Consider the following 12,334-nt stretch of genomic DNA (forward strand, 5'->3'; position numbering starts at 1 on the left):
AATAATAGCAGACTAAAGCAAGCAGTAACACAACTGGAAAAAATGTTTTAACAGTGATTCCAGATCTATGAAATTTTAAAAAGGAAATTTCAGTTCTAGGAATCTTTATGCTGAACCAAGTTACATTTTTATACAGCATTAAAATAAGTTTCATAAATTGAGGCACTAGAGACAAACTTACACAATAGCTTAAAAGCATCTAATGTGCAAACTGAAAAATCTACAGGCCACAGTGTACTAGAAACTTACAACTTAAAAGGTTGCATTAGACTTGCACTTGCTCACGTTAACACAGTGAAATTAGTGGAAAACTACTGTTTTTCCAGTTAAGAGTAAAATCAGGTTCTGATTGTTGGTTCCAAACAGTTAGTTATCTTCCTAGCTTTTTCTCATTGTCCTTGCTTGCCTCTTATGTATTCTCATCAGGGGGGGGAAAAAAAAAAAAAGAAAAAAAGGAGAGGTTCCTGTGCCACCCCATCAGCAATGTTTGTAAAGAAATGCAAAGCACCTGTCCTTGTGCACACTTGTACCTAGGGTGCTGTATTCCCTTAGTTCATCCTGTTCCCCTACCTCACTTAGATTCTTCAGGATTAGTAACTTTAGAATTAGATACTCATGCTCTACGAGGGATGCTTATTTTTACCTTTCGAGCCACATTTTCTGTGGGGGTCAGGGATTATTAAAGACAAATAGTTTTCACACAGTAACCACAGCGATCACATAGCAAGAACAACTTGAGAAAGAAAGAGAGGAGCTCATATGGATACGTATGCTGCTTTCTTTCTGAGGAAGAGTATCCAAGATCCAGCAAGGTTTCCACCCAGATGCTACAGTAACTGGCACCCTCTAAACCCCTACATTAAAATATACCTCGATATTTTAATCAGGCACTTAAATAGAAAAACAAAGCAGGAACATTTAATGTAGGTATTGTGATAGCTATTCTGTAAGGCCAGAACATCTTGTATGAAGCACTGAGGAAATTAACTGTCCCACAGAACTAAGTAACTCCTGCCAAGGGCCAAAGGAATGGAGAGTCCCACACCAGAAACATGGTTTGGTTTTTTTTTAAAAAAAAAAAAAAAAGTAAAAAAGACTGAAAGATGGTTAGTAAATATTTGGTAGAAGCCATTAAGCACAAACTTCTATTCTTCACTATCTAATGCAAAATGTAGTGCAAGGTTATTGATCCCTTGAAAAGATGGATCCAAAAGTAAACATTCAATGTGCTTTAGTTTACAAGATAATATTTTTTTTCCCCACAAAAAAAAGTTTCTCCACTGATAACAAGCTCCCTGAGGGAATACATTAATTTTTTCAAGGGAAAAAAAAGCAATCATTTAAAAACATAATCTGAAAAACTCCAACAATCAATAGTTGCCCTATTTTGAGCCATAACACATTTCTGATCAACATTTCTTTGGAAAATGTGGGTTAGACTGGTCCTGTAAGAGGGACCCTGATCCCCCTTATGTAGTATTCTGGAGATGAGATTAACCGTTCTTTCAAAATGGTAACGAACATATTTTAGTCCAATATACTTCAAAGTTAAATGAAAAGTCTACCTGCAAGACTTCATCTACCAACATTTAAATGGTTAATTAGAGATTCCACCACAAAAATACAGAATCAAGGAAAAGGGGTGAAAATTCAGTTGTAAGGCTAAACACTTGAGAAATTACCTTTATGTTATGCAAGTCAAGGGACAAATGAAAGACTCTAGAGAGACACAAAATACTTTTTTACGGTAATAAGAATGCCAAGTGTTTAAACCACTCTTAAGTAATTTATTTTTTTACTGATGATTTACAAGGCCTTGATTATTAGACAAAATAGCATATTTTAACTAAAGTCAAAAAAATACAAACCAATAGAGAAGGAAATGCTATATGTTTCCATAGAATGTATCACACCCAGTGCACACACTGCTTCACTTTTCTCATCTGAACCCATTTGTTACTTATAGGATTTTTGCAAAGAAACATTTTGGTCTAGCCGACATGTAGTGTTACAGTTTCAGATCACTGACTTAGGCTCTAATTCTGGCATTAGTCTACAGTCTAAACCACCGCAGCAGATCTTTCAAAGTGTTTAATGTAATCAAAGACTGATCTAGACATTTTTGAGCAGTTAACAATAAACAGGAGTTATCGACTGCATACAGCTCAGTGTGGTATATTAACTGAAGCTAAAAGTTTTAGTACGCTTATTGCAAATTTCCCCCAAATTTTAACAAGCAGAGTTTCTTTGCAGATACATTATTGCTGAGGGTAATAAGGCTGTTGAGGAAAAGGGTATCCAGGTTGTTGAGGTGCCGGATACGGTGGTTGTCCAGGGGTTTGATACACAGGTGAGGGTGCATATGGCAGATTATACTGACCATACATGTATGGATTATAGCCCATCGGCATTGGCATCTGGCAAAACCTGTGGGGGGGGGAGGGGAAGCATACTTTAGTTGCAAAACACTGATGTTATTAATTTGCAAGTAACAACTCATTAATAGATACAAAAAGACATGCTATCACTGCAAATGCTTTCTTATCATTTTCCTTTTTGTGCAGCAGAAAGTGTGGTAATTTTCAAGGACCAAAGATGAAAAAACCCCAAACTATAATGTGTGGAACAGAAATGCAGACAGAAGGTGGAGTAAAGGGAACTTGCTGGAACTAGAACCGATCTAAATTGCTTCTCTTATATTTAATATCATTGTACATATTTTAACATTTGCTGAGCCTGCTACTGAAGGAGAGAGCCTTTATTAAAGATGCCTTTAATTTCTCATGATGACTCCAGAAAGATAGGGAAAAAAAAGCATCAGAAGAAAGCACACTACTCAACTGGATTTTTTTTTTCTCTATTTTTCATCATCTTTAGCAAGATACCAAGATTTGAAAAATGAGATATGCCAACACTTTTGAGATAAACAACACCAACAACTTATGTAAGGGCTGGCAATAGTCCACAAACCACAGTTAAGGAACTGCAGTCCCATCTCCCTTCTCCTTTAAAAGAGCCAAACTACAAAAACCTTAAAATGAACCCTCCCACAAATGGTACCAGCAAATGATTCCAACAAGAATTACATCATTAAAACTAAAAACAAAAAACCCCCACAACGAAAAAACCCCATCTTGCCTCAAACACAAAACACATCTTCAATTATAGCAATAACTGATTTAAATATGTCACATGCAACAAACAAGTGTTTTTAGATAACAGGAAAACAAAGCACTGCTTAAGTACTCCCATAGCTTACCCTGGGAAACCTGGGTAAGTTGGGTAAGGAGGTCCCTGTGCCTGTGAAGGTGCAGTGCTTGCTGCAGGTGCACTGGTTCCTGGAGCAGGAGTAGGAGCAGGAGCAGCGGGAGCTGCAGCTGTTCCAGAAGGTGCTGATGCAGAAGAGGAACTGCTTGCTGCAGAAATCACTGGTGGTGGCGGCCGTGCTGGTGGCTGCGGTTTAGTCCCCTAACAAGAGAAACTGAATTAAGCTAGAGCTTCTTTCTGGAAGTCTTGGAATCAAAAGCTGTGGTTACATGATTAGCTGATTTTTGTTTTAAATGGGCATTATATATTTAGTCTATACAGGTAATAAGGCAAAGCATCTAAATAGCAATAAGTTTTCAATTTCAAATCTGTAAGTTATGAACACCAATAATACACCTCTCTGCAAAGTCTTTAGACTTTGCCCTCTATTTCACTTCAACACATTTCCACCAATATATTAAGAAGTGATAAATACACATTACAGATCAGTTTGGATTCCAAAGTAAGGACCTTCTATTTTCAACCCATTAACTCCATAGCATATATTTACCACCATGGTTCTGGGTGCTGGAGTAGGAGTCGATGATGCAGCAGGCTTACTTCCTCCAGCTGATGTGGTCTGATACGTAGGCAGAGGAATAGAGGGAGCACTGGGTTCCCTAGCAATGCTTTGCTGCAAATCCCTATTAAAAACAAACAAGCAAGCATATAGTTTAGTTTAAGAATTGTTTGTTATACACTTCAGCAAGCTAAGCTAAAAAGATGCAACAGAGTTTATCTGGTATTTAAAGCATGATCATTGAGCTAGCTCAAACCAAATGTGGAGTCCAAATCACTTCTACCAAAACAATCCTCTAGCCAACCCTCTGATTAACTGTTATATTAATTTTATAACAATGTCTTTGTGTTCCAACTCAATACTGGGTATAAATCACTGAATTAGGCAAAAGCTTCAGGATCAGAAATTATAGAATAGTCAGAACATTTAGCAACTTGGAAGTTTTCCTGAGAACCTAAGGAAACCTCAAGGCCACGGAAAAGGATAAAAGTAAATTTTAGTAATTTTGACATGTAAAAAGATGCTCAAATACAGAAGAAAAGCAATGTCATGTTGCTTGTAGATTGCCCTATATTAACTAATATTGCATGCAAATACCATACACCTCACAGAACAGTTTAAAAAAAAAAAAAAAGAGCTCACTAGAGAGTCTGCAATATCATTCATATCTGGGTAAACATAACCATCAAACAATCCTGGCAAAAATCTAAATGGCTCAGCACGTGAGCTTTCAAGTTCTCTGTTACCTCTAGTGTTGGAATTACTCTTGGTAAGATACTTTGGTATCTTACTTCAGTAAGATACAAAGGAGGCTTTGGTGTCATGTTGTACTACAAGCTGCCACTAAACAGTGTAATTACACAGTCAGCTTGTCACGAAAACTCCAATGAAGCAGTTCTACGTTGCATATTCAGAGGTATGCGGTGCATTTCTCAATGCGAAGATTCAATATTTAGGATTGGGCAGATTCTTCAGAGACACTTTAGGAAGCATTTAAAATTCCAGGCAATTTTGCATAAAAGTGATAGGTGAGCAATATGTAACAGCTAGAACTTGATACCTGGCATTCTGAAACTGAAGACAGAGGAGACTGACAAAGGTACAGAGTCTAGTTAGTAACAAACTACAGGCTCCTATTATATAGCATGCAAAGATGAGCTCCAAAGAAGGAGAACAAAACACAACTTTTGCAGAAACTTGGTAGAAAAAACAAGACTGGAAAAAACCTGTCTACCTCTGCAGTAAAAAAGAATGATGAAGAAAAAGCTAGAAATTGTCTTGATGCTCAAACTATTTCTTGCAGATAGCGGAGTAACTGTTCAACACTATTATTCTGAAACTAACAAAACCAAAACATCTTAGAAGATGACATAAGGGATGGAAGTAACAATTTTCTTCTTTAAATCATGCTGCAAAGACCGATGGCTTACAGAACAGTGGTACCATTCAGAGTGATGTGTATTTTGACCACAAAGTGACCAAACACATTAAATGTGAAGCTTAAAACACTATTAAAACTGATCCCCCAACGGGTAATTGTTATGTGTGTGTGTGTGGGGGGAAATCTCTAGTTCTAAATGAGAAACCATCTAAACAAATTAATTTTTACTAAGTGAAAATGCAGCCCACAGTCAGTATTTCTATTGTAGTTGGAGAGAGGGGAAGCAGGGGCAAAACATACATTTTATTCACTCAAACTGTGGGTTGAGTGCACTGAGAAATAAATTTTTAGACATATACTACAAATATCCCAAATCTGATCATTGCCCCAACCTTGACAAGGTTTCACGTCAGCGAACAGTTAACATGAGGCAGTAAGAGATGGCATGGCAAGATTCAGCTGAATGTTATATCAACACAAAACCTACAGCTTTAACACCGAACGTTAACATATTAGAGATGTGAGAAATTCAGACCTAAGCCTTGGTTAGGCAGCCTACAGCTTCCAAATTGCATGACTGTAGGAAGTGGAATGGATTGTATACAGTTACTAAGAATTCATTTACAAGCACAATACCCAACTGAAAAAGAACAGTTCTACAAAGGATGAAGTTAGGAAAAGTAAAATTTGAGGCCTGAGCATCTCATTCACAACATGGTAAATGCACAGAACAACTGCAGTTTCACCAATTGAAACTTTAGTAACACCTAGCCCTTTTTAGAAAAGCCTACATGTTTTGCTAAAGAATACTGATTAAAAAGGCAAGCCTTTTCAGTTATGCTTTCCTCTGGAGAGGAGAGCCTAAAAAAAATCACTGAAGCATACTATACGGGCCTGATCCCACACGTGTGAGGGACAACGGCAACATCCGACACTCTCCTTCACATCAAGGACAAAATCTACTTCTCTCCCCAGCAGTGTAGGCAAACCACGTATCTAACCACTGACAAAATATCAGACTAGATCAGACTACGGAGCAGAGGTGGAGTACCAACATTTTCCACCACCACCACATGGGGCACATGGAAGGCAATCATATGCTATAGTATTTATCTAATTTCTCAAACCAAAATGACAGCAGGAGCAAGGTACAGTAATCAGAAGTTCCTCAAATGAAAGAATAAAATGATTAAAAGATGCATGCCAAAGAACTGAGAGTGAAATCACAAGATGAAACAGATTCATGCTGAACTGTATACAGGAGCCACAGAGCAGACTTCAAAGTGGATTTTTCCATTGCTTTCTCCTATCACTTTCCTAGTTTTTCAGGGGAGGGAAGAGTGGGGTTAGCATTAAGGCAAAGACAAGGTGATAAACACATCCCCAAAGATTAATTTCTAGATAAATACTTAACTATTTCTACAATGCTTAAACAAAACATTGAAATCTTACTTGAGCAGTTCATCTCTTTCAGTCTTGCGAGCAAAGACAATGTCACTGCATTTATTTTGGAATTTCAGCAGGATTTCTGTCAGCTCATTGTAAAACTAGTGAAGAACAAAACCAAAACAAAACACCAACATGCTCAATCAATACTTGCAGACTCCATGCTAGCATATTTTTACAAATTGATCCAGTTATAGGAGTTATATTATTACAGTGCCCAGAACCTGCCATTCTAGTGAAGTTTGCTAGTGCATTTTATTCTGCTTTTCAAAAACAAATAATAGTTAGCTGTTGTCCATCTCTAATATCATACAATTGGGTGGGTTTTTTTACTATATATGTGTGTGTGTAAATATAAAAATAGTTTACGACAACTAGAAAATATATTAAAACCAGAACAAAACTAGATCACTTCTGGTGATTAACTATTTTTACAGAATAATTTTTTCTTTTTCTAATTTTACTACCTTCAGTTAGTTCCATGCATCTCATTTCTACAGACATTTCAGAGTTTTATTTTCTTTTTTCCTCTAGTGAGCTGTCAATAAACCAGCAAAAAGTACTTAATACAGAAGCAGTAAGACACCTTCCAGAAGCCCAGATCAAAAAAAGCAAGCTAAATAAAGCCCTCCTCATGTCTCCTTATATATGCAGTAGTAGTATATAAAACACAAATTTGATAAGGTGATTAAATACCATGGGAGAACAGATGAAAGAATTCCTCAGATAAAATGGCTCTTCTGGGTGCTTCAGCATCAGTTATTCAGCTGTAATTAACATTTTTTCCTATTCTAATATAAAGCAATGCTCAGGAAAGCTTACTTTTCAGATAGGAACAAAGAATTGTTTCACAGCTGTCAAAATAATAAAAATTGAAGCAACTCACTGTCCTCACTTCAGTGGTAAAATCCTCAAAAATGTACCTCTCATCTAGCATATCTGCAAAGTTTATTATGATTTTTGATTCACATCTCATCGTGTAAATAATTTGTTAAAAAGTTCTTCCAATCCCTTAAGCGTTACCATACCTTTGTGCCTTCTTTTAAATTGGCTACAAGTTCCACAAAGTTGTCATTTGCTACAGCCAAGTTCTTCAAAACTTCTTCTCTCAAATTAGATTCATTGTTTGATTGTTTCATCTTTGAAAAATCCTGATGTGCATTCTTAAAAGAAGGGAAAAAATAAGCAGTGAAAACAATGCAAGCTAGTTCCACATAATATTCTGTATCTTTCGGGTTTCTCCTCTTACTCATTTCTTCTACCCCCTTTTCTCAAAACCTACCTTTCCTCACCTTCCAGTCACACACTGTACTTCCCGATACTTGCTATCTGCCAAGTGCAGTGGCTATTTTAGAACTATACATATATTAACTCACTGGCAGTAGGTATTAGCTAATTATCTGTTCTGTTGTGGGCTGCCTTCAGCTAATTCTGAAGTTCATACTGCAGACTCTCTTTCAGAGGCTATACTAATTAGGCTCTCTCCTGTACTACCCTCCATTGATATTCATAAAATCATACTGAAAGTTAGTATTTTTAAGAAGCACTACCTCAAATTTGGTTGACATTGGCAAGTTATTAAAAGGACTGGGAATTGGAAAACCGACAGAAGGATCACCTACATCTCATCTTTTAGGAAAACAAACAAAGCAGCAAACTGAAAAAGACTACTTCAGCTGCCATAAGCAGCCATCAAACTTGAACTCCAGGACATTCAAACATCAAAGTAACGTTCATAAAGATTTTTAAAGTATATATGTTAAAAGATATCTGAATATAAAAGCCTTGATAAACATGGGCCATATGGTCATTTAGAAACAATTTTTTCCCTTTTGGAAAAGTCTCTTATTCTTCCAAATGCAAGCTGCAGTCAGAAGTTGCAAGTAATCTTGTGCACAAATAGGCTCTATCATCACTCAAGCCACTACTGTCACTTGTCCAAGCGCTAACACTTCCTCGTTTGCAAAGTTTCAGGTACCTGCCCCTAGTGTTACTGACAAATTAAGATTGAATTTATAAATCAGCTCTGGAAAATTCTCATTAATGTTTTACTTTGATGAGCTTTGCACATGCTGGAAGTCAAGCACATAGTAAACAGCAATTAGGAATAAACCAAATTGTATTTCAGAGACCCAAAATGTCCTCTAATAGACAGTAAGGACAGGTCTCATGTTATCCCAGAAAGAAGTATTAAGATGGAACAAGGGGAAAACCCAAAACAAAAACTTAACACAGCAGTTAAGCTTCTTTCAAGGGCAAAGCCATCTGCAGACCTGGGCCAAGAAAAGGTCCACAAAAATTTACACTGGAGCTCTGGGAAATTCTGCTAAAAATTCACGTTTCTTTCCAGTGAACACAAAAAAACACTCCTGTATTTTTCAGTGATCAGAGGAGGAAAGGAGTATCAACTGGCCTAAGACAGAGTAGCAAGCAAAACAGAGTAGAAAGCAAGGTGAGATTTCTAAAGCACTGGAAAAGTAGTAGAATCGTTGCTCCTTAGTTTCAGGGAAAGACATACAAGGTGCTGTACCTGAATGTTTTTAAGAAGTTCTTCCTGCTTCTTCAGGGACTCTTGCACTTTCTGTGTGTAACTTCCATAAATTCTGTCCAACTCAGTCACTGAGATAGCCTCCTCATTTATAGCACCATCCTGTGCAAGTGCAGTCAGGAATTTACTTGTCATGTCAAAATTTACACATTTCAGGTCATTTTCCAGTTGTTCTCTCTCCTTCTTAACTTCATCCAGATTGGCCAACAAAGTTCTTAAGACATTAACAACCTAGGCAATAAAAATTGTCAGAAGTTAGCATGTTTAGAGGAATTATTGCAGAAGCATCTCTATTGTTCCTATTTTGCACTCCTCACTGATGCTGGCAACACTACTGTATGACTTTTTGTTTATAAATGTGTTTAAGAGGACAAACCAAGACAAAATGCAAAGAAACAGATCTTCAAGCATTTCTCAAGCTATATTCTCCTCTAAAGTTTTGCTTCCACTAATAACACTGAATTACTACAAAGATTTTTAAATCTTTTTTTTTTTAAAAAAAAACTGATCAGATACCTTCCAATAGAATATTCTAAAAACAGCAGTCAAATACACTGACTTTAAATCACTCCTATGAGAAAAATACTCACATTGCTGTAAACGAGCCATGACTTTCTTGGAAAGCAAGTTCGTGTAATTGCCTAATACTTTAAAATACTGGACCATGTCTTTTACATTGCCTAACTGCCCCAGGAACCTAAGCACTACACCCCATCACCCTACATAACAAAAATATTCATCAAGAATTGCTACTTTTATAATAGTCAACCAGTCTTGCTGTCCATGGCAATTGAACTTGCTCACACTAAGTGTAACAAAACATACTCTAGCAAATTTTAAATAAAAAACCAACTTATTTTCCAAATGTTAGTTACCTGTTGCATCAATTGTGACAGAAACAACAGCAGCTAAGGATGAGCTTCCACATCAATTCTTGTTAAGTTTACTTTGTCACACAAATAGCACTTCTATTCAAAATAAGAGACAAATTTCAATGCTTTACCTCACTTCCTTGTAATGTTTTTGCTGGGTTGGCGGAAGGAATGGCTGCGTTGAGTTCTGACTCTGGCTTACACAGAAGTGCAATTGTATCCCGGTGAGACTGATAGCGCTCTTTGACTTGGCCATCTGCTTGCACAGCTCTATTCAAAATACTATGGTAATTGGCTCCCTCTGGTGGTGGGAGGGGGGAAAAAAAAAAGTGTTTACATCATTTCAAAACTTGTTTTAGTCAAGTCTTGCACCAGAGCAGTTTTCATGCTTTGCAGCAAGTCTTCATACATTTTATGAGCCTGTACATTATGACGTTATTAACTTATAAATAAAACTTCTAAGTCATGTTTTAAATAGTGCATCAACTAGGCACCTAACTTAATCATCCAGAGAAGCAAACAAAAGTATATGAATGAACACTAGTTTGAGCTACTCCCCAGATTTAAACCCCTGTAACTTTGTCAAACTAAGGCAGCGCTATCAGTTCCTTGTTACGTTCAAAACATTACATATTAAGTGCACAGAAAACATGCTATAGTGATGACCCTAAGTAGTCTGACTAATTGCTGGAGAAGAAAAACAAAACATCAAATCAAAGAGAAAAGAACACCTTGATGGGAAATAAAAAAAAAAAAAAGAGATGTTAATATACAAAGAAAAATACACTAAAGTATTTAAAAGGTAATTTTAACCAGATTCTTAGGAGGGCAACTGTTTTTCATTACATATTGTCCTGGGTTTGGCTAGCGGGTACAGTGCTGTGCTTTGGATTTAGGATGAGCATAATGTTGATAACACACTGATATTTTGGTTGTTGTTAGGCAATGTTTACACTAAAGTCAAGGACCTTTTGGCTTCTCATACTGCCCAGCCAGCAAGGAGGCTGGGGGTGCACAAGAAGCTAGAAGGGGACACAGCTGGGACAGCTGACCCAAACTGGCCCAAGGGATATTCCATACCATATGACATCACGCTCAGTATGTAACTTGGGGGAAACTGGCCAGGGGTTGAGACCACAGCTTGGGAGCTAGCTGGGCACTGATGGTCTGCAGGTGGTGAGCAATTGTGCTATGCATCACTTTTTTTTTTTTTAATATTCTATTATTACTAGTCTCTTCCTTTTCTGTCATGTTAAACTGTCCTTACCTCAAACTACAAGTTTTACCTTTTTTTTTTTTCCTCCCCAATTCTTTCCCCCATCCCACCAGGAGGTGAGGGGAAGGGAGCGAACGGATGTGTGGTTGTTTTAGCTGCCTGCCAGATTAAACCCCAACACATACGCTTTCTGAAATTTTAGCATGCACATGCACTCCAGGGGTGCAAAAGCAGCAGCAAATTCTCTGCTATCACATCATCTCTCAACTGCAAAAAACAGTGCAGGTTGCAATGAGGATATTTTGGCATAATCTCTCCTAAACCGAAATTTGTATCTTTAACAATAATATCAGAGCATTATAAACTACTTTAATTTACACAATGAGAATGAACGTTTTTACAGCAACCCCAGAATCCAAAGCATGAAATAGGAACTTTACCTGCCCTTAAAGGCTTATAGAGTTCATTGGATGGTGTTCTCTGCCAGCGTTCTTTGAATTTTGTTCGCAGGTCACTGTCTGTAGTTTCTTCCTCATCTAATAATCTTAGTGACTACAAGAGTAAAATGTTACATGCATTACAAGCAGTTCTAAACATGAAATAACTTTTTAAAAAATGTTTCTCCCCCTCCCTCTCAACAGTTTTTAAAAACAAAATACTTGTAAGGGAACATCCACATGTGACAGCACAGTTTTTGTATAAACTAAACACTTAAATGGCGTATTTTTAAAAGTACTATTAAAGTTACAAGCATTGGATAATTGTGCGTTTTTTTCTATTGTCATTTAAAAAGAAAAAGTTTGGCAGTGGTGTTTTTTAAGAATGTTATAGTGTTAGTGGTTGTTGAGCTTACTTCATCTAAAATTTCTTTGTTCCTTTGTAGCAGTTCAGGCAGATCTTTGATCAGCTGATCAACAGTCTGAATTCCTCCCTGTTCAATCACAGACTTCGACTTGTTCAAAATAGACTGAGGAACAGTATCACCAGACACATCTTCGATAGCAGCAGGAAGATTGAGGGAAGCCAACACACTGAAAAGGTCAAC

The 12,334-nt window shown here is 37.1% G+C and overlaps 1 protein-coding gene across 2 annotated transcripts in view; it reads right to left on the reverse strand.

Moving 5' to 3' along the window:
- Positions 1-1,074: 1,074 nt before the first annotated feature.
- Positions 1,075-12,334, reverse strand: part of PDCD6IP (programmed cell death 6 interacting protein) — a 34,907-nt gene continuing 23,647 nt past the window's right edge. For both annotated transcript variants that reach the window (XM_075745491.1, XM_075745490.1), the window contains exons 10-18: positions 12,143-12,320; positions 11,730-11,841; positions 10,205-10,374; positions 9,184-9,432; positions 7,682-7,816; positions 6,660-6,754; positions 3,818-3,950; positions 3,260-3,468; positions 1,075-2,427 (exon numbers count right to left, since the gene is read on the reverse strand). In XM_075745491.1, the coding sequence (XP_075601606.1) occupies positions 2,259-2,427; positions 3,260-3,468; positions 3,818-3,950; positions 6,660-6,754; positions 7,682-7,816; positions 9,184-9,432; positions 10,205-10,374; positions 11,730-11,841; positions 12,143-12,320 (1,450 nt within the window). In that variant the 3' untranslated portion in view covers positions 1,075-2,258. The remainder of the gene's footprint in view (positions 2,428-3,259; positions 3,469-3,817; positions 3,951-6,659; positions 6,755-7,681; positions 7,817-9,183; positions 9,433-10,204; positions 10,375-11,729; positions 11,842-12,142; positions 12,321-12,334) is intronic.

This window comes from Balearica regulorum, chromosome 2 (assembly GCF_011004875.1).
Source record: "Balearica regulorum gibbericeps isolate bBalReg1 chromosome 2, bBalReg1.pri, whole genome shotgun sequence".
NCBI lineage: Eukaryota > Metazoa > Chordata > Aves > Gruiformes > Gruidae > Balearica > Balearica regulorum.